Source organism: Sceloporus occidentalis, unplaced genomic scaffold, assembly GCF_023333645.1.
Source record: "Sceloporus occidentalis isolate IW3139 unplaced genomic scaffold, rSceOcc1.0.p SCAF_3, whole genome shotgun sequence".
NCBI lineage: Eukaryota > Metazoa > Chordata > Lepidosauria > Squamata > Phrynosomatidae > Sceloporus > Sceloporus occidentalis.
The window spans coordinates 180,337,338-180,361,371 of NW_028316983.1; the positions used below are offsets into that span (position 1 = coordinate 180,337,338).

Sequence of the window (24,034 nt, forward strand, 5' to 3'; positions counted from 1 at the left end):
AGTTAAAACAGTTTCAAAGTGCATTCTTTCTGCTTCAGATATGTTCCAGATCACCTGGAGGACTGTATTGCTATTTATGAGCCCTTTAGATCATCAGGCTTTTAGAAAAGGACTGGGGTGGGCTTTTAATGCTGTATTGTGTTGTTTTAAGGTTTGTGTTTAGCCTTGTTTTATTTTAATGTTTTAAATGGTTAATGGTTTAACTTTAACTTTATAAATTGTATAATCTCTTTTTCAATAACTCTTATTTGACACTTTTATTAATAACTTCATATAGTTTATAATTTGAACTGTTTTTACGTACTGTATATATGGCTACCTTGAGTTCCATTATTGGGAGAAAGATGGGATACAAATTAATAAAATAAGGATGATGGTGATGGTGATATTATTATTATTATTATTATTATTATTATTATTATTAATTGTTGTACCATATTCTTCTGGAATAAACACAGAGTTAAGTTGCATTGGTTTAGCTAGAATTGACTAAGTGCATGTGCCAGGGTGCCGTCCAGTGTGTATTCCTATCACTGATATATTGTTAAGATATGCATACACATTAACTGAAGAAGAAAAATGAAGATAATGATCAGGGTGGAAGGAGGACTGAGCAGAGCCTTTTGCCTGATATAAAAAAACTATCTATCAGTTAACAATTTTGTGAGCAATAACATTTATACTTCTGAGTACAAGTACCATGGACAGCAGCATACATTACAGTAAGTATACCAGAAAACAGTGGTTGCCATTTCTCTTTCTGAAATATTAAATACTTTAAGGGTGTCACTTCCAGCTGGATGGAACCCTCCTGTGAAGTGGAGCTACATTTCAACATTTTGTTGCAAGTCTCATGTGCTCTAATCAATATCAAATTAATTTCCCAAGGGAGACAACCTCATCCCAAGAGTCAAATGCTCTCAAACTCTTTATCACCAGAATAGTTGACTTTATAGTGCTTCAGTAGCCTTGGGCAGGAATACCATCAGTGAAACTTTTCCCCCTCTCATCTCAGCTAAAGAAGTGTTGCTATGAATACTGATGAACAGATCATTAATACATGACCTCTTGTAAATGAATATATACAGTAATTGGGGTGGCCAGAACTACTCACATACAAATGTAAGCATCTTGTATGGAGTGGCTATTACAAGATCACAATAGGATTCATCCCAGCTGCCTCCCATCCTGAAGAAACAGCAGACCAAACCAGATTGTAGCTTTATTTAAATGGCTCTACATGCACATTCATAGCTGCTCTGAATGTGTGTAAGTAACTAAAGTGAAGCCATATTCTTTTGCATTAATACCATCAGCATTCTCCTGAGAATTAAATCAACTGTTTTATTCTCAAGTATTCCCCTGAAGAATACCAAGTATCCTCACCCTCACCTCACAGATATCTGTACCAAGAAAATGGAAGTGGTATATTAAACAAGTGCCAATGTTGCTATTCTCCCTCCTGAGGGAGGGGAGATAAAGCTTTCAAAGTAAAACAGATGTTTTCCATCTGAGAAAAATTATCCATTCTCCATTTAGCTTAATGTTTCAAGCAATAGCACCTGATTTGATATAAAAATTCACCATGGCCTTTAATAATATAATTAGAATGCAAGGCAGGAGGCAGATTTGTCCTGGTTTTGCATGTGGAGAAAAATGAAGACACAAATCTATATATAATTAGGGTCAGAGGCTTAACACTTTCATTTATCATGCTTTTATCAGAACTTAATGCAATACCCATGTTACAAAACTTTAACTGAAATGTTATTTATCTTCAGTGGATAAGTTCAAAAAATGTGCATAATAATCCCTCCAGAGCTACGAGCTGCATGAGGTTAGGATGGAGAAGAATTACCATGAGGGTCCAAAAAAGTGTGTTTTGGACCAAGAGTGTAGAGCTCCATCTACCCAGGTGTCCAAGTTTTGCCACTGAAAAGCATCAAGACCAACAGCAGAAAGTGTAAGCCCATGGAAATGTTAAGGATGTAGAAATAAGACATTCCAGAGGATGGATTATTCCTGAGTTACATAAAGCAGAGCTCTCAGCTACAGCAGAGTGAAACTGACATAGTTTATCCTCCCTCCATTTATTATAGGTTGTGGAAGAAGATTTTTTTTTTTTAAATGATACATCATTCTGAAATGCCCAACAAGAACACCATCACATCCTTTGTGCTGGCCAGGGATGGGCTTGGGACAAAGTGGAAGGTTTGTTATTTTGTTTCTCTTTGGCCCCTATTATAACCACATTACAAGCTGCAGATTTCCATTTCATATTTGTGTTAATTTATCTAACCCAATAACATCTAATAGGCCTATCAACCACTCATTGATATTCAGTGTCCCTTTTTGTTTCCAATTTTTTTCAAAATTAACTCTTGCTATTGTAATCATGTAAAGGATTTGTTTACACTTTTTTCTTGCTTGGTGATCAGTTTTTTTATCTCTGATGTTTACGAGGGGTACTTTTGGGATTAATTTAAAGTTTATTTTTAGGATCTTGCATACGTATAGGTGAATGTTTTTCCAAAATTTCTTCATTTTAGGGCAATGCCAGCAGATGTGGAACCAGGATCCCTTAGAAATTTTGCATTTCCAGCAGTTATGATTATTGCTTTTATATATTTTTGCTATTTTTTCTGGTGTGAAAAACCAGTGATGGGCCATTTTTAAGTAATTCTCATTAATACTTTGGCATTTTGTCAGTGGACTGAATGGACATTAGGTGATACTGTAAATATCAAACAAAACTACTTACTATGAATATTGACCCCACAGGCCTACCCACAGTTTCATTTGCACAAACCATTACATAAAACATCTCAACAACTCTTACAGCAGTCTTTTGAGGTCCCTAGATCAGAGCTAAAGGGTGGAAATAAGAGAAGAATGGAGTTATTTATTGTGCGATTTAGCTTTAGCTTCACCTGTAATTTTGTTGGTCATGATGACTGAAGCAAGAATGCCATAGATATTCCATTGTTTGGTACAACCAGATAGAGTCAAAATGCAAATGCAGATGTGTAATTTTTTGAATTGTAAGGATATGTTAATTATTTGTAAGTCAAAGTCTTGAACTTAGATGTTCTCTCAATAGCTAGAATTCTGTTGATGCTCTGTGTTAGCAGCTGGCACTGTTTCCAGGGTTATGTACCAGAGAGAATCTACTGGATCTGAACAGCCTACTTCTCCAATTCTTTACTTCCTTCATTGCTGCTAGATTTGCAGCTCTTTTTGTTGCAGCTGTTATGCCACCACAGTGTACCAACAGGATTCCAGAAAATACCTTCCAGCTTTTTCAGAAAAGCTTGCCATTGATGTATAAGTCATTCATGGAGATTCTGTGTGACTGAAAAGAAAGATTTATTCCTTACAAGGAATCCTGCTATATCCTTTCAAAGAAGGATAGATCCTTATTGACTGTGGATATTTACCCTGTACAGAGTCAGCTCACTAAATGCAGTTATGAGTATTTTCTTTTAATAACTGGGAAATGATATGCTTTTAATGCTGTTTTCCCTTTTTAGCTCCCACAGTATAAAAGATATACAGTTGCCTCTCCACTTTCGCAGGGATCCGTTCTGGACCCTCCATGAAAATGGAAATTCGCCTATATTCAAGCCCCACTAGCGTGCATCCATGGGCACTTGCCCAATTTTGTCCCCCTCCATTTGCCACCCCCAAATGGGTGAGGGACACAGACTTCAAGTCTGCAAAAATGGAGGGGTAACTGTATAAACAAATAGACAGGCAAGCACAAAGATAGATGATAGTTAATTGATAGGCAGATAATAAAAAAGACAGACCAAAAGATGATAAAGAGATGCAATTCTATCCAAGCTTTATCTTCTTAATTCTGAAATTCCTTTCCAGCTGTCTTTTATAAGTCTGTCACTAAAGAATTACAGAACATAGTTGCAAAGGAAAAACAAGCAAGGACAGGATATACAATCACAGTCAAAGTCTTTGCAAAGGACACACTATAAGCCTCACCAGGAACGTAATGGCCTACAGCATGCTGCATTGTCACAGGCCTGAAAGCACTTTAGAGCTGAGAAAGATGGAGGGAGCAGGGGGGAAATGAATATCTGAACTTCTGTCTTTATGTGGGTTCTGACAGGCACCGGGTATCTATGGAGGAAAATGTGCTTAAAAGCAAAGCAGGGAGAATATGTGCTATGTGGGTTACATTATGATAAACCTCCTTGAACTGTTGGTGTTAGGATGAACATAACAACAGCATAAATATTATACTCCTGTATATCCTAAAGGCACTAGATCAATTTGATCTTGGAAGCTAAGCAGATCTGATCTGGTTAGCACTTGGATGGGAGACAGTCAACAGATACCAGTACTATAGGCTGTATTTCAGAGGAAGGCACTGGCAAACCCACCTCTGAGTATTTATTCCTCACCCAAGAAAACCCTATGAAATTAATGGGGTCACCATAAGTCAACAGCCATCCTGAAGGCACAAACAAACATGCACACACTCCTTTCACTATTATTGCATTGAGATACTTAATTCTTCTCAGAAATCATGAAACAGTGAATATAAAGAGCATATGTGCTGCCTTGCTGCTTGGTCCAAGTTTTATTTAGTCCAAAATTCTGAAGTTACAGGTGTGATCTCCAACAAAAGGCTGCCGTGTGAAGTCCTTCTGTTCAGGATTCTAGCCAATCCATTTATCTCCTCTCTCCAGTTTTCCACGCCAACTACCAAGTATCAGCCAAGGTTTTATGTATATTGTGTAACACTTGTGGGATATTTTGGATTTAAGGACCCTTATATTCTTGAGGAGGTGTTGTAATTTGAACCTAAGGCCTAGACTCCAGACATCAATCCTTATTATAAGGAGGAAAAAGTGAGGATAAACTGTAGATCATGTGGTAATATATTTATATGCATTTATAAATAGTGTTTCAGCAATCCCAAGTGCCATTTTGGACCACTTGGCATACTGGTCTGACCCCATTCTAAGACCCCTCTCTAGAATAAAGAGTGTGCTTGTATTGTGAAACTAGGGGCTCATCTACATGGCCCAAATAAATTGGCCTTGTTCCATTTTCATGGTGACCTATATTCATGACACAGGGTCAAATCCCTAATTTGTGTATGGCCTGTCTTCACAATGTAAGGTCAGTTCCACAACAAATGTGCTCTATCTCCCGCTTAAACTGCTTTTTAAAAAATTACCTTTTAATCCAGATTTTGCAGGAAAACCCAGTGCATTCTGTAGTGATGCCACCTAGCTGTCTACAAACAGGTCTCTGCTGTGTAGCCCAGCACCACTACTGCTGCTGTGCATCACTCCTGAGGTCAAAACGAGGTGCCCAGTCATGTGATCAATGCCGGATGCTTCATTTCTGACCTCAGAGGGAGTGGTTCATGCTAGTTGTGGCAGCACCACTGCGTGGCACACATATGTAGACAACCACCTGGTGTTACTACTGAGTACGGATGTAACCAGGGGAATCGAGGGCACCTCTGTGGTCAAAATACTCCGGGAGCAGTTCAGAGTATTCTGGCTATTACAGACGAGCCCAAGGACAATATAAGAATGAGAAACAGAAAGATTTGTTTTCTTCTAATTGACAAGGTTTAAGATGTGAAGAACTACAAGCTCCAGAGTTCATTCTGCATTGGTAGAATGGAAGGATGTTAGTGGGAAGGACAAGGCAAAGCAGAATAAGAAAGTGGGCAAAGACTGCTGCTGGTAAGGTTTGTTTACTACTGCGTCAGTGTCTAATTCATTCATATCAGTTTCAGTTCAACTCTGGACAATGTCATCTATGTATTAGACCACAGATTCAGAGCAGAATGTAAAACATTTGCTTCACATACTGTTCATTTCTAAAATATGTCACACAATGGCCTAGGGAATAGGAAGAAGCTTCTAAATGTCTACTTCAAAGATCTCACAGATCTTTCTGAGATGTTTCCTTGGGAAATGTTGGGGGGGAAAAGGCCAAGTCTACTTTTTGTATAGAATATGAACTACCTCTATTTATATTATTAAATATGATTTACAAGAAACAATTGTAACTTTTTTCAATGAAGTGTGCATTACACCTACACAGATGCTTTATATATTGCCAGTGCCTGTGGCAGGAATGTAAACAATTATCAGTTTTGTAGGACTCTCAGACTAGGGTTTATTACTGAATAAACACTGTAAGCCCATTGCCATAGTCAGTTCATTTCCTTGTGAAGTATGCTTTGGTGGTAGCAAATCCTCCTGGCAGGGATCGTGGACCTATTAAAGTGGTCCACCCACCAAAGCCTTAGAATATGAAGGATTTTCCTGCTGACAGAGCTGGTGATTCTATCAAGGCCTTGGTTTCACTATGGAATGAAGAAATGGAAAGGACTATCAATACAATCATTCCTAAGTGCCCAATCCAGTGCTGTGGAGCCCATAATTCACCTTGGTTTACAAGAAGGTCTGCAGGCAATAAAGTAGGCTGGACAACAGTTACAGTGCAGCTGGCATAGATCTCAGAATGAATTCAACTGGAAGCCAGTAAAGATCTTTGCTGTGCCTATTGTACAGCAGGGAGGGAGGCCAAAAATGCATATTGCACATCTAGGATTTCATCCTCAACCTCTCACCCAGTAGGACTTTTCCAAATGGTAAGGACGTTTTGAATAGGAATCAGGTCAGCTCATGTTTGCAACCCATTGCTCTCTGTTGTGAAAAATTTGCTAGATGCTTCAAGGGGAAAAATGTTTGCATTTGCTCAGAACTTAAGAACACACTTGTTACAGATACTATGGAAGTACACCATCAGTTTCAGTTATGATACGGAGAAAACATATGGGATCAGTTTCAGTTATGACATGGAGAAAACATTTGAAGCAGATCAGCTTACCACATGTACATTTGACTCCTTCCCTTCTTGGCTGATAAAATCTAGCAGCGGTGGATCCAGAGATGCTAAATGCCTTGTTATATCAGGGGGAGGTACCTGCTGCTTTGAAGGAGGTGGTGGTGTGGCCTCTCCTAAAGATGGCCTCCCTGGACCCAGAGGTATATAGGAACTATTGCCCCGTTGTAAATACCGTATTTTCCAGCATATTAGACAACTTTCTAACCCAGGAAAATCTTCTCAAAAGTTGGGGATCATCTTATATGCCAGGTGCAGAAACTTCTGAGCTAGACTGGTCACCACATATGGTGGGGGGAGCTCAAAAACGGCCACGGAGCTCCACTCTGGATCCCAAAATAAACTCCAACTCCCAGAATTCCATAGCAAAGAGCCAGACCTAGAGTTAACGTGCTGCCAAACCAGATTATTTCTCTAGTGTGGATGCAGCCACAGTTCTCCTCCTTCTCCTCTTTCTCCCTCTGGATCTCATCCTCCATTTCATGCTTCTATGCTCCTCGGGTTCACAGCAGCAGTGCAAAATGCAAAACTCACAGCTGCAGCATTTTGCAGGCAAAGCAAAGGTAAAGCAAGGCAAGGCAACGGGGAAAGAGAAGCCAAAGCCTCTTCAAATGGAACGTGTAGGGCTGGGGCCAGAGGGGAGCCTCCTTTTTCCCCCCTGCCAAGTCCTAGAAGGGGGGTTAAAAAAAAAGAGGCCTGGCTTTTTTTTTTAAAATTATCTTCCTCTGGCCCTTCTCTCACTCACTCATATAGAAAGAAAGCCAAGAGATGAAAAAAGAGGGGAAAGGAGGGGGAAAGGGTGGATCTTTTATTTTTAAACTCCAGAGTGGGTTTTGTGGTGCTGCAAGGACCCACCTCAGTAGTGTGAAATAGTAATGAGGATTTTGCATTAGAAAGGGAGGTAAGGGAGTGTGCTGAAGGGGAAAAGACACCTCTCTCTGAGGCATCTCTTATTCTTAACATGTGTTGGAAGAGGGGTAGTCTTATACGGTGAATATATGCCATACTGGAAAAGTCGGAGGTCGTCTTATACGCCCAGTCATCTTATATGCCAGAAAATACGGTATCTCCTTTTGAAGCAAGGTGGTTGTCCACGTGGTAGCTGGGCAACTTCAGGAGTTCTCGGAGGGAACAAATAATGTGAATTCATTTCAGACTGGTTTCAGTCCAGGGTGCAGCACTGAAACAGGCTGTCTTACTGGATCTTTCAGTGACCTTTTATAACACTGAACATGATATCTTACTGGACCAAATCTAGAAGGCACTGTTTTACAGCGGTCCCACTTCTACCTGGAGGACAGATCCTAAAGAGCAGTATCAGGGGATTCCTGTTCAGCCCCATGGCAGTTAGGCTGTGCGTTACCAAGGGGTTTCATCTTATATCCCATGCTGTTCAATAACTACATGAAGTCACAAGGGGGTTTGGATTCGACTGCCTTCAGTTTGCTGACACTCAGATCTACTTATCATCAGAGTCAGCTGGAGTTGTGCAGGTGCTGGCTCAGTGCCTGGATGATGTAATAGGCTGGACGAGGGCTAATAAACTGGAGATAAATCACAATTAAGACAGAGGCTCTGTGGATTGGCAGTTCTCTGGTGTGAGAACTGAATAAACAGCTTGTTCTGGATGGGGGTGCACACCCCTGAGGGAACAGGTATGTAGTTTAGGAGTGCTCCTAGGCCCATCTATATCACCAGAGGCCCAAGTAGTTTGGACTGCTTGATGCCATCTTTGACTGGTGCACTAGCTATAACATTTCCTAGACAGAGATAGTCAAGCCATATGAACCCATGCATTGGTAACCTCCCAGATGGACTGGTGTAATACACTCTACGTGTGGCTGCCCTTGAAGAAGTCTTGTAAGATGCAGCTAATGCAGAATGTAGCCACTCAGTTGCTGACTGGAATAACATATAAACAGCATGTAACATCAGTCTTAGGACAATTGTCCTGGCTGCCCATATGTTTCCGATCTGATTTCAAGGTGTGTATGATAACATTTAAAGTTTTAAATGGCCTGTGAGCTCGATATTTGAGCAATATTTGAGGGAGTAACTCTTCTCAAATGTGCCTGTCAGAGAATGAAGATCTGCCGGGGTGAGGGTTCTTCATATACCACCAGTGAGGTCAATACATTTTGGAAAAGTCCTTCTCAGCTGTAGAACCCCAACTGTGGAATGTTCTTCCCTTAGAAGCCCAACTGGCACCAACATTTATGGCATTTAGGCACCAAGTTAAGATTTGGCTGTTCAGCAAAGCCTTTGGGCCACAAAGACTGTTATTTATAGTTTTATTTTTTTTTAAAAAAAAATTAAATTGGGTTTTTAATTCATTATATTGTTTAATATGTCTTAACTGATTTAAACTATCCTACTTGCTGTTGCTACTTGTTTTAGCCTGTTTAATCTATTTCAATACTATTGTAAGCCACCCTGAGAGCTCTTGATATAGGGTAAAGTGTAAATATTTTAATAAGTAAATATGTTGAGGTTCAAGGTGTCACTTCATCCTTGTTCAGGAATTCTAAATAAAGGTAAACTAAAGATTTGAACGGAGCATGTGAAAACTGAGAAGTCTGAAGCAGTGAGCCCCTTCTACGCATGACAGCTTTCCAGATGAGCCTGAATCCTGGAAAATCAGGATCCAGAGAGTTGTAGAGCCTCCAGGCATACCAAAACCTCTCTGCTTAACATTTACTGCTCTCTGCACATGAGCAAAGTGATAACGGAGGCAGCACTGATAGCACACCCCCATCTTCATAAGCCAATAACTAAATTCCTATTTAGAATGCCTAGATTAGGGTTTTACATTACCATGCTTTGTTTGCTCAGTTGTTTAGAAATACTTGAAAAATTAAGAACTACTTAATTACAAAACACATTGCTTTGGGAAAATTCTTATCAGTATTCAATCCATAGCAACTAAATTAAAGAGCATTGGTGCTGCATGAATAAATTGTCAAACAAAATGTGGAATTTTTCATATTATAGAATCATAAATCATAGAGTTGAAAGAGACCACAAGGGTCACCCAGTCCAACAACCCCCCCCCCCCCACTATGCAGAAACTCACAATCAAAGCACCCCTGACAGATGGCCATCCAGCCTCTGTTTAAAGAACTCCAAAGAAGGAGTGTGTTCCACTGTCAAACTGCCCTTACTGTCAAAAGGTTCCTTCTAATGTTGAGGTGGAATATCTTTTCCTGTAGCTTGCATCCATTGTTCTAGGTCCTACTCTCTGTAGCAGCAGAAAACAAGCTTACTCCATCTTCAATATGACATTCCTTCAAATATTTAAACAAGTTGCATGTATATCCTTATTTGAATGTACATCCTTAACTTTGCCTCTCTCTACATTTATTTTCATACAGACTTTTATTACAGTATTTTTCAAAATAGTTTAATAGTGCATGATATTTCTTCTGTGGCTTCAAACCCACATGCACAGAATTGTAGAGTACTGTGTACAATCATTTGTATGCCAAACAATCCCTACTGAACTACAAAAAGCACAGAGTAATCCATTTTCACCCAGTATTCTCTACAGTAACAACAAACATTTGCAGTTAGTCTGCTTCCAAGTCACCTATCCCTTCTTAAAATATTGCCAGTGTGTTTGTAAGATCAGCCAAATGAGCTCAGCAATTACTGTAAGTGATTAATTCCCTATTCAAACCAAAAGCTGATTCCTATTTCGTTATCCTCCCCCAAACTATCACCATTTTTATTTAAATACTTGGACTGAAGAACAACCAATGCCACTTTGAAGCTGTGACTGCATTCCCTGAAGATTTGAATCATGTACCATGCACTGGTGATTGATGCAAACACAATGGACCAATTGCACAGAATGGGAACTTATACAAGTGGATGGATATTTTTGTGTAATGTGGAACATTCACATTTTGTTTTAGTTTACAGAAGCATAGGTGTGCATGTGATGGCATTACGTGTGGATGTGCATGTGCATTGGCAGCCTGGTTTAGTTGTGCAACACTGCTGTTAACACAGGGGTTGCACATCACTATTAATGAATAACATCACATGTGGAGATTTACACTAAACATTCCTATTGAAGGATCTTGATCACCATTTTATGACAATTTGCAACAAAAACAAGGTACTATAAAACCAATTGATAAAAATAATAGAACAATGAGAATACAACAAGAAGGTTAGACCTCTGGTCCTTACGTAACATTCAGTTATTCTGTCTAAACTGCTATATAGCAAGCCACCTGACTACACTTCACTATATATTTTTTTTAAAAAAATGTCATAGGAAAAAAACTGGAAAAAAAATAATGCCATTATATAAAACAAAACATTTCAGTGGTTCTCCAACACAGAGCATAAGAAGAACACAGCTGCCTTATACAGAGGCATACCTTCTCTAGTATCCCTTTTCTCAATGACTAACAAATGCCTATTGCAAGTCCAGACGGAAGAAATGAAAACAATAATCCTGATCTGTTATTTCCCAGCAACTAGCTTTTAGATTAATGTTGATGCCACTGCTGTTCTTAATTTTGGAGGAGCCAATAGCAATTAAAACTACTAGTCTTTGATAGCCTTATCCTCCAGGGATTTGTTTAATCATCATTTTGCAAAACCATCCAAGTGGGTAGATGTCACTGCATCATCCAGAGTTTAACTCTTCCATAGTTTAACTCTTGCTAAATTGATGATTCAGTTCTTGAGGAGAATGCACTCTGTACCAACACACCAATCTCATCTGATCTCAAAAGGCTAGGTAGGACTAATACTTGAATGAAGGACAACTATGTACAGGACATAAATAGCCTGGATCTTAAGGGAAGTTGTCTTTTTTGTTGCTAATGGAATTTAAATTTTATTGCCTGGATATTAAGACTCTTTGTCTCTTATTGCCCATATTGCCCATAGCCAAAGCGGGGAGTAGCCTCTGGCTGCACTGATATCTCTCCAGACCATCTTAATTGACAACAAAAATCTTGACAAATCTTGACAAAAAGTAGGTCTGTGACTCTAACCTTTGCCAGACCCCCCCCCCCCAAAAAAAAAATAAAGCCAGTGGAGCTTTGAAAGCTTGCGTGATGTATTTTGTGCATTTTTGGATGGTTTTCTGGATTTTGGATGTTGTAGTGTTTTGTTTTATGGCCAACATATCTATCCCGCGATAGGTTTTCTGGATTTGAGGATAGCACATTTTAGCTACAACAAGGGAATTCTAAAGAAGAGGGAGCCAAGAGACTAGAACTTAACAGCAAAAGTAAAAACCTTTTGGTGTATTTTACCTATACATCATATAAAGGTTTTACCACATACAACAGTACAGAGCTTCTTCAGAAATTCAGTGTTCTCTGCCTAAGAAAGTAGTAGGCAGAGTCACACAGGAGAGAAACAGCCTTGATCTCAAGGAAAGTTACTTTTTGTTGCTAATCGAGTTGAAATTGTATTGTTTGGGTTTTAAGACTCTTTGTTGCCAGTGCCTACATAGCCAAAAAGCAGAGTGGCTTCTGCTTGCATTGATGTCCCTCCAGACCACTGTCAGCAACAAAAACATCTTGACAATATGTAGGCCTGTGACTCTAACATCATTTTTTTCTACTTCTCCTATATAATTTCTAACACTTTTGCCTGATGAGGAAGCTAGTGGAGCTTTGAAAGCGTGCATGATATATTTTGTGCATTTTGATTGGCCAAATCACTGTTTTGTGGACTTTGGATATTATTGCACTTTACTGTGTGGCCAAATACCACTGGATATGACTTCCAAATAGGTATGCTTAGAAATGCAATGTCTACTGTATTGAGATAAATATTTAATAGCAGCTTACTGTAACACACATGCAATTCACAAACATAATATCTTAATAGTTTGCATCAGGCAGTACAGCAGGACTATACAGAGCATGATCAGGTTTCCTACCTTTCCTACATAGAGAGGATCGGTTCCCATGTACTCCTCCAGTACAAAGAACTGATTCCACACCCAACTCCGCTTGGTTCGTGGTCGCCCAGATTGGAAATATGGTTTTGATCTTGATCTTGAGAGTTCAGTTTGACTCATTCCAGTCAGACAGAGGAAAAGAGCTAGTATCTGTAAAAAATGGCAGAACTCCACCTTGCCCAACTTCATTTTTAATTCTTCTCCCTGTGTAAGGAAAAATAAATAGATAAATAAACAAACAAACAAACAAACTTTGACAAGAGAGTGGACACAGTTCCAGTTGGCTTAGTAGATTCAGCCTCTAGCAGGATGCCAGCTGGGAGTCAAGAGATAATAATTTGTGGCTCCACTACTGAATAGCCTTCACAAGAGAAATACAAGTATAAAAGGTACCTATAAAGGAAAAGCAGACAAGAATTGTTGTCAGAATTGTTCCATGAAAATTACATTTCCTTCATGTTTCATTTGCTACTACTTGTACTTCACTGAATTTTTCATTTCATCCATCACAAGGAAGCTAGATGTATTATCTTGACCTTCCAAGTGCTTTTACCTTCCCTGTCAAGAATATATACATGCTTGAAGGAGGCTGTGTTCAGATGTAAAGATAAGTTAGAATTCCTGACAACACTGTATATCCATTCATAAGCAGGGTGGTCATACACACAGCCAGGACAGCCCCTTGTTTCTCTTAGCAGCAAAGGCATCTAAACAAACTAGAGATGTATTAGGAAGTTGGACCTTGGTTTGTCATTTCCCTAATCGACCAGGAACAAGAAACTAGTATCAAACTCTTCTTAGTAGTTGGAACTAAGCAGTGGCAACTGGACATTGTGGACAAACATGCTCTTTGTGCATAATAAACAACAATTCTCAGTAGTTCTTACGCCTAGAAATGAGATGTGCAGCTCTCTTTGTTTTACTTACAAAGGTAATAGGATGCCGTGAATAGTCTCTATTGACCTATACCAATTTACACTATAAGTTTTCAACCATGACACCACAAGAGTAGAACTGTATCATCTGACAGCAGACAGCTGATATATACATACCTAACAAAGAGGAGTTTATCAGATGAGGGGGAAAGGGGGAAGAAAAAGGCATAATCCTGGCTAAATCATGTGATTGCGCATAAGATTTTCAGATGACTCTGAAAGTTAATCATGCTTAATTTGCTCAATTGCAGAAGCAACTAGGGATACCCAGAATGCATTGTGGTCGAGGCAATCTGTTCTCCTTGGCCGGATTGGTTATGCAATGGATTTCAGTATTCTTTTGAGGTATGGGGCACAATTTTGTTTATAATGGATTAAAAAAATGGGGTGAAATGATACATTTTATTTTGTTGTCTTTTATTCTGTGCAGGATAGAAACATGATTTCAAGACATGGGTTGTAGCGCCAAAACAATGCATGCGTGAAATGATCAATTCCAATGTACTAACAATTCAGTCATGGATATGTGATAAATGCAATCACAATATTATATGGTAATACCACAATAATTGTGCGGTTGTGTGACTGTGCAAAAATATTGAGTGCTATAGCGCTACAGCTGCGTTAGTTTTCATTACCACAATTATTGCTGAATTGGCCCTGTTGTGATAATCTCCTAGGAATCAGCAAAATGTAAAAATCAAGGCTGTTGAACAGGTATGGCCCTCTAGATCTTGTTGGACTTCAACACGTAGGCCAGTAAATTTTCTGTGGAAAAAATTCTAAAATTAAAACATTTTTTGATTTTTCCCCAGATTAATTTTTCTATTCAGATTTTTCCATTTTTTTTATGTTTTATAAAATGAATTAGAACAATAAATGACACTATAGTAATGGACAATATTGAAGTTTCAAAATTGTTTTACACAGCAAAGGCTGCATTTTGTGGCAGCCACAAAATTAGAGAAAAATCAAAAATACATTTTTTAAAAAAGTACACCCAAATACTATCAAGAAGTATAGAAAGCAGCTTTGACATATGTTTTGCTCCACTGTTCCATTTTAAGCCCAAGAGAGACCTTTTTTTTTACACACACACACCCAAAAGAAAGAAAGAAAGAAAGAAAGTGATCCAAACCTAGGAGAAGTTAGGTTTTTAAATGTCGTAAATAAAAGGAACACAGCATAGGAAAGTTAAGTTGCTTGAACTGAATTCACAGAATCCCCTAGACTGCAAGGTCACTAGCTCTGCTTTTTCCAAGCTCTGCACCAAGAGTACAAGGCTTAGCAGAAGTCTGTTTGGAAACTATAAGCCTATTTCTTTCTCAAAGTCATTTTCTCTCTCAAGCAGCCTGTAACCAAATGCATACAGTATACTTTCAGCTGGAATACACCTTTTTCATTATTTCCCATTATAGGAATCTTTTGTAGTATAGCTGTGACATTATGCCAGTGTCACAAGCAGATACATTGGCACAAACAACCTCAGGATGCTAGTTCTCTTGATTGGAAACCAACAAAAGCTGCACCTAAGCATTCTGGCAAAGGTGTCCTACAGAACTGACTAGGACTGAGAGTTCAGGAAATATATTTAAGATTTTGTCTGAGTGTCAGCCTTCTTCGCAGATTAGGCTACATTCCTAAAAATGTTGGAAAGAGGCTGGCTGATGTCCCATTCCTGCCCATGAAATTCAGGATAACATGAGATAATCACTATTTCTCGGTCTCTCTCTCTCTCATTCTCTCTCTGTATGTAACACATGAAAAAACTGGATCCCTGACTAGAAACATGGCATGAAAATAGCAACTATTTTGTGGTTTTTGGAACAGTTCCATTATTTTTAGTGTCAATGGAATGAATTAATCAACATATACATTCAAACTGTAATATATGTAATATGCATCTGCTGAACTAATCTGTTAGTTGTTAAGGGGGCATGAAACACTTTGTTTTTTATATTCATGTAATAAGTTTACAGTCTGTATCTGAAATATAGTGGATGCATGTAGACTGAGCACTCTGGGGTAAATAATTCATTGTCTTTTATATGTTCCTTCTAAATTTTCTCTGTATAATCCCTTAACACAAATTAGGCCTCATTTTTCGTTCATTTATCTCTTTATTCACACACTTTCTACTAAAATTCAGCTTTACCCAAGTAGATCTCAGAATCAAGAAATCTAATCAATTAAAAATATGAATTTATACACATGGAGCTTTTTAGTCTAAACATCCTAGGACTATGTTTAGTTAATTAATGAGGGAATTGACTCCATACTTTATGTGTTGTATCTTGTACTTCCCATTAAACTCTTGGCCATATACTTCCCAAAGGTCAAAAATAATTTCACTCTAAATAGTCAATGCAAAATTGTCAATAGTGATAGTGATTCCCTAGGAATAATTTTTAAAAGTTTACTTGGTTGCGATGTTTCCTGTCTGAAACAGAGGATTCTTTTAATTTAGGTGCTGTTAAAGTTTAAGAGGAAAAACATTACAGTCAAGCAAGAACTGACAGAAATGTGGTTTTCAATTCGTATGTAGATATGAATTGAATACTAACATGTACTTTAAAACTGTATGGTTAAAACCCAAACCAAGTCCAGAAAATAAAGTTTAGACTGTCAAAGTTTGGCTTATAATGCAAGCATATAGCATACAACCGTTTAAATTTATATATGTCTTGTTCCATCTTATAAGGAGGCTATCCCCCTTTTAAGAGGAAACTGTCAAGCAGTCTAGTCAATTTAGGAAAGTGGAAAATAGTAACAAAGAAATAAATGAGACATTAAAACAGACACCAAATCACACATATTATTGAAGAAAAAGAACTGTTTCAGGAAATCTCAAATGAAATAAGCATTCGTCTTAGCCAAATTCATATCACGGACTCACTAAGTCATGAAACATTCTAGATAATAAGTGAATTTACTTCATGTATTTAATAACTGTCATCTATCTTAAAAGGACATTTATGCTAACAACCATTGGCTCTGCACAGTTCTTTCAGCTATGTAGTTTGTTTCTAATAAACTCAAAAAGTACCCATCGGGCAAAATCATAATGCAAATAAAAGCATTTCTGACTAAGGAATTACTTTAATGTCTTTCTAAAGGATTGTCTTATTAGGTGCTTCCTTGCAACAGAATATCTCTACTTAACAGGACTGGGGAAGGGGGGAACAGCTACTAATAGACTCTGTTAACTATATCCTTAAAAAAACCTAATTTCTGCAGGCAGAGAGATAGACTTTTTAGCTAATGCAATAATAATAATAATAATAATAATAATAATAATAATGCCCTTTTCACCAAAGGGCAGTACATTAGAACACATACGATCAAAAACAAATACAATAAAACCACTAAAATACCATATCAAGGTAGGGGAATACTGAAGCAAGCTTTTGTTTCTATAGTGTTATAATAAATATAACAAAATATTAAGTCACAGTCAGTCAATTAATCATCATATACAGATGCATGTTAACCTTTACCTACTATTTATTTTAACAGTATCTATTTGCCATTAATATGCATTGACCCACTAAAATCCTGGTTCTGAATAAATCCTTGATCCAATTGTTAATCCTGGCAAGAGTTAACATGTTGAATCAATATAAATTTGTGAGGTACACTCTTAAGCAAATTTCATATATGAAACAAGTCTACCGTAATGGATTCATTCCAAAGATTTTATTTATGTACTTAGCCATTTATTCATTTATATCCCATATTTATTCCAAGGAACAGAAACCAGAGTCAATGCTCCTCCCCTCCATTTTCATCCTCACAATAACTTTGTTAGGTGGACTAGACTAAGGAAATTATCAGACAGGGAGAAAAGGGGGAAGAAAAGGGCATAATCCCAGCTAAATCATGCAATTGTGCAGAAGATTTTTAGATGACATCGCACTCATCCAGGACTTATCCCAGGAAGAACCAAGAATGCTCCAACAACAAACAAGCATGAATGAAGCGTGACTACAAGAGTGCAAAAGTTAATCATTCTTCATGTGTGCTATTACAGAATCAAGAAGGGATACCATTCTCCTTGACAGAATCAGTTTTACACTGGATTTCAGTCTTCTTTTGGAGTATGGGGCACTATTTTGTTTAAAGGTAAAGGTATTCCCCATTGACAAGGTTGTCAAATTGTGTCCTACCATGGGGGTGGTGCTCATTTCCATTACTAAGCCGAAGAGCCAGCGTTGTCAGAGACTACTCTGTGAGCATGTGGTCAGCATGATTGCACAGAATGCTGTTTACCTTCCCACCGGAGTGGTACCTATTTATCTACTTGCATTTGCATGCTTTCGAACTATTAGGTGGGCAGAAGCTGGGACTAATAGTAGTAGTAATAATAATAATAATATTTATTTATTTCCCGCCTCTACAAAATGCAGTCGAGACGGCTATGCAATCGAGGCAGCTAGTGATGGAAGCTCACCCCATTATGTGGCACCCGGGCCTCAAACTGCCAACACGTCGATCTAGCAATCAACAGTCAGAGTTTTAACCACTTGAGCCACTGGATTAAAACAATGTGGTGAAATAATAAATTTTAATTTTTTGTCTTTTATTCTGTGCAGGATGGAAACATGATTTCAAGACATGTGCTGTAGCGCTGAAATGGTGCCCCATGGACACCTCTTTCCAGGCCACGGCATTTTGCCGCTTCTCTGTGGCCTGGAAAAGCACCGCATAGGGGCCTCTGGGCTGCCAGTGAGACTCCCCTGCTCCCAACCCGGCAAGAAAAGGGGCGGCTGCAGACCGCCCCTTTTCCACATTCTATACTGGGCCAATGACTCCAATTCAGATTTGCTTTAAAACATATTTTACAAATACTTCAAACAGCTGCTAGGATCCGCATGAAGTAAACATAATATAGGATATATGTGTGTGTGTGTGTGTGTGTGTGTGTGTGTGTGTGTTTAAAGTTCTAATTATGGTAGACAAACAAGTATCAGTACCCAAACCGAAGATCAAAATGAAGATGTAATGACATTACTGATATGATAACTCCAGCTTATCACTGATCATTTGCACCTGAGAAACAGCTAACATCATAATCATTAAATGATGAGTCATGATGGCTCTTTCCCCCTTATCACTGCAGGCAATGATTGAACAACAGGGAAACAAACTGGAAGTCATTAAGCTAACTACAGATGCTCAGTACTCTAGCCAATAATACATAGTAGCTATGTCCAAGACACCCTGTCTTCCATTGCTTTGCTCAAGACCTGCAGATTCATACCAGTGACCTTCTTAATTGAGTCCAGCTATCTGATGTATGGTCTACCTCTTTTTCTTCTACCCTCAAACTTTCCAAACTTTATTGTCTTTTCTAATGGGCCATGTTTTCTCATGATGTGGCCAAAATAGGACAGCCTCAGTTTAGTCATCTTGGCTTATAGAAGTATTTCAGACTTGATCTGTTCAAGGCCTATTTGTTTGTCTTGTGGCTGTCCATGGTATCCGCAGCATGCTTCTTCCTCACCACATCTCAAATGAGTTGATTTTATTTTTATCTGCTTTTTTCCCCAATGTCCAGCTCTTACATCCATACACAGTGATGGGATATACCATGGCTTGTACAATTGTAACATAAGTGCTCAGTTGTATACCTTTACTCTGTAGGATCTTCTCTTGCTCTTTTATGGCCTCCCTTCCCATTTCATTTGTTTCCAGTTCCATTCTTGTGTAACAGCTAAGTTGACTTATTTGTTTAATGTCCAAGAAAGATACCAACTCAGGCAAATAGTATATCAAACTATAGTTTGCATCATCAAATCATTAAGAGTTTCTCTGCTTCTGTTTGTCATCTGCTCAGCAAGCTACAGCTAAGGGCATGCATATCCCCCCCCCCCCCAGTTGCTCAGTACTATTGTTTCAATTATGTAGCTCAGCTGGCAGAAGCACAGTAATAGATATGACTAGTCAATCTAGCCTTATACCAACACAAATCATGTGCTGAATTTCACCTTCAAGTCAGAGTTTCCAATTCTAGTTTGCTGGGTGATGCAAAACATGATTTTTCCATTCAGACTTCCCAATGGTCCATAGTTAAGCCTTCTTAACCATGGACTGGCAAGACCACCAAACATAACCTTCAGCTGTCATTTCCCTTCAGCTGCCATTACTACCACACAGTTCCAGCTTAGTTTTAATAGCCATCTGATATTGATAAACTGTCAGGGTTTTTTTTCAGAGCGGCAACAGATTGTTATTTAACAGAGATAAAAATACCAACTCAATTTTCATAAGAAATGTCAGTAAAACATTTGCAATATGTTGGGGCCTCTTTTCAAAGCACTTTGAAAGGTCTTGCTCCAAAGAACCATTTATACTCCAGGACTGAGGTAATCTTTAGTGTGACACAAAATTGTTGCTACCATTTATCCTAACCCTGCAGAAGAGGGTGAAGATTGCCATATGGAGTGCAGCTATAACACATGGTCCCAGGCATAAATTCAAAGGAGCCAAAGGCATACCCAAACCCTCAACTATGAAACTACAGTATTGAGAACAAGAGGCTGCTGGGAAGATATCATAACTCCTTGTGACATTTCCCTCCTTGTGACATACAGCATCTGGTTGTATCTTATCCCATAATGATAAGCACATCCTTCACAGCACTGACTGCTGCTGGTAAATTGATATTCAGTGTGAACATACTGGCTCATGAGGAAAATTATGTTAAATGAAAAAATGGGACTCAACTGAGATCTATCATTTTTTGCTGAAAGTATTGTGTTTCTGATAATACACTTTCAATGGCTGTACCTAATAACTAAGTCTAGCACACCTAGGTGAGGAATGCCAGAAGTTGCTGTATAACAACATCTGGAAAACAACAGAATTCCTACCCCAATCTTGGTGGAGGACCTCATTATTTATACTTTTCCAAATACTTTCAGCTGGGTGTTTCACTGTTCTAATTATTTTTGTTCAGTTAAGTGGTAACACATTTTTCCAACTGGATAGTTTACTTGCTGTAGTCTTAATGGCTGTTATTTTATCTGCACATATTCTTTACTTTTATTTCTTTGCCTTTCCAGTCTGTTTAACATTGCAGTGTGGTAACTTCTAAAAAATGAGAAAGCAATATCTAGTTTATAATACCTTTGCATTCTTGCGGAACAGTCAATTATTTATTAAATATACTTTATCTTCCGTTTCATATAGATGCATGTATTATAGCTATAAACACACAAATATATGCTACAATGCTATATGTATGTGTCGGAATACCATCATTTCAGGATCATTTACTGTACAAAGTCATTAACTATCATCTCAGCCTTCATATTATTGAAAAGCCTTTTAACTGCCAAGGCATACATACATTCAGGCTTATGTTTGTCAGCCTGAGCAACATGAATATTACTACCACTGAAAGCAATAAAGAGTCTGCACCTTTCTCCTACGATTTAGGTGTCATTTGTGTCATCTCTGCTTCAAGGAGTAAAGTACTAAGTGAAGGAGAAAGTAACTCAAAGATTGTGTTTTAAAAGTGCTCTTGTGTCAACCTTGAACATCTTCAGAATGAACAATTGACAAACAGGGGAAGGGGAAGCTGGAGGAAAAGATATTTGCACTTTGCAATTAGTGTATTTTTAAAACATCTAAATATAACTGAAGAGAAAACAGTTCAAAGATGTTCCAAAAATCCTCAAGTTTCATTAAAAGCTCTATTTTTCACATTAATTCAAAAAAAATTTCATGTTGTTCCTTATGGTCCAGCATTTTAATCTGGATATCATGATTTAAGATTATCTTCAGTTGATTTGTTTCATATTGGAATAGATATAGCAGCCCTTATACACTATGTCAAACGTATGGGAGAAACATTTTCAAATAAAAATCAATATGCAGTAATTAAGTATCCACCATATTTATATACATATTCAGATGGTCCATAACACTTCAAAGGTTATATTTATTAAAAATTTTCATTACTTTCATATATTTTTATGAGATCCATTGGAACACTGTACTCTAAGCCATTTTGGCAACAAAGAGGGACTGATGACACAATCCTATGTATGTCTAGCCAGAATTAATGAGGCTGATTCTCAGGTTAATGTGTAAAGAACTGGCACTTAAAGAGCCCTACATTGAAATATAGTTATTAAGAAATAGGTTCCACTTACATCCAAGCAAACTGTATTCCAAGTAAATTGTATTCTAAGCTTTACTTTCTAGAACATAATACTACTACTATACCAAGAAGTAAGTTTTCCTAAAATAAGGTTTTATCTCCATGTAAATGTCTTCAGCACTGAGCATCTGTGTCATAATAGGATGACTAATAATATTAATATATGATTTTTAAGAATTAAAACCTAGAGTATGATGCCACATATTTTTAAAAAATAACACAGCTAGTAATAAGGATTGAATGAAAGTCCGGGATCATTGAACTGAATAGTGCTTATAAACTGAAAAGTACTTACAACAATAGTAAAACCTTCTCTTGTAGCCTTTTTGAAGTGACAGATTTTTGCAACCTTCCTCGATCTTTACATTTAGGAACAAGGTTATTCCACCACAACCACACATTTTCTTTTTGAAGCACATCTCCATGTTCATTCCACTCTTAACTCTCAGTCATTCTTTTGACAGGAACATCTGTACATATGTAGAGGCCTCCACCCAATCTGGTTTCTCTAGTCCTGACCTCGTAACTACATGCTCCACTGTACCTTACTGTTAAGCGAGTTTTCTTAGAGCTTTCCAAGCCAAGGTTTCTATATATTGCAAACGTTTTCCAGTAGAAAGTCACACACTGTCTTTTAAAGCCTTCAGATAATGCTTTCCAACTACTTTCCCCCTTTTAATGGCTTTAACTTCTCAGTATTATATGACTGCCTGGTTGTTAACCCGGATCTGTTCTGTCCCTGAAAACAACCCTGATGTAGAGAGCAGACAATGGAAGCTTGGAAACTGCACTCCACCAAGGTCAACAGTGCAAAAGTTATCCCTTCATTTTCACACTTCTCCACAGTCTTTCAATCAAATAAAACCCTGCGTGTTGTGATAATTCTATAGTTGGCTGTTATCCTTGTTGTCTGCACTATGACCCCTTGAATGCTGTGGAAGCAGCAGGTCCGCCCCATGTTAGCTGATCAGCCACAGTTACTGCAATTACAATCTGTCATCCTATTTTACAATCCCACTAGGAAAACGGTATTACTTACACTACAAGGCAAATGTCCCTCTCCTGCGTGCATTCAAGTAGAATCACATCTCTCAAAAATCTTGTTTTTTTTGTTTTTTTTAATGAAAAGCATAATCAGAGGATTCCCTCAATTCATGAAACTTATGCAGTTATGGGTGAAATGAATCCAAACAAGTGGATTAATTAAATCTATTAAAATTATCCTTAAAGTGCACTACAAGTGCTGACACAGACTTTACCATTTTATAGGAATAAGTGTGGAAAGCCCCCCTCTTCCCCATCATAAAATGAGTCCCTGAATTAAAAGCTCACATGATTAAACTCATTTAATTCCCTGCACCAGATGAGAGTACTAACTACAGAGTACATCCTCCTATTATTAAACTTGGCTGGATATTCATGCAGGAACTACATGCTTCCTGAATCTAAATCTGATTATTGTTCAAGGAGTATGCACTGCTCCAAACATATGGCCTTGATATGCTGAACTAACTCCAGGTTCCTCTGCAAGCTCAAACTGAAAGGGCTGACAAGCTTACAGAAAAGTAATAGCTATACTTCTGGGAATGGCAGAATTTTCCATATTGAATGAATGATCAAAAAAAAAGTAATCAAATTTACACAAGGCTCAAGAAGCAGTACTGAAGTGCTTCAGTTTTAATAGCGGTCTAAAAAGTGTGTTTCAGGTTTGCGATAAGGGTTGGGTAATCCTAGCTATTCACCTGGCGTATCTCAAATGAGATTTGGGTATTAACAAATGCATGCATTCCACTGAACTCTTTCGATTCTATTTGTTTCTTACTTGGAATATAATTTAGATGAAAATCATTTACTATACAAAAGGAAAACATTTCCCCAGCTTAAGTGCTTCATCCAAGGGTTTCACCCTCGACTGACTAAGTGCACACATACGTTGTTCACTTATACAGAACAACTATTTTAATTTTTTCCAACTTCTACAGGGGACAATATGCAAAGTATCTCCCCAAAGTCCACATGTGACATTAGTGTGGGAAGAAGTACGGACAGTCTAACACACTATACTATTTCTAGCAGTTAAAAAAAATAGCATCCAAGAATTCTAACTCC

At 38.0% G+C, this 24,034-nt stretch overlaps 1 protein-coding gene across 2 annotated transcripts in view; it reads right to left on the reverse strand.

Annotated features, from left to right (window-relative positions):
- Window positions 1-24,034, reverse strand: part of CDH7 (cadherin 7) — a 177,187-nt gene that overhangs the window by 148,534 nt on the left and 4,619 nt on the right. For both annotated transcript variants that reach the window (XM_089516963.1, XM_089516962.1), the window contains exon 2: window positions 12,803-13,027. In XM_089516963.1, the coding sequence (XP_089373089.1) occupies window positions 12,803-13,012 (210 nt within the window). In that variant the 5' untranslated portion in view covers window positions 13,013-13,027. The remainder of the gene's footprint in view (window positions 1-12,802; window positions 13,028-24,034) is intronic.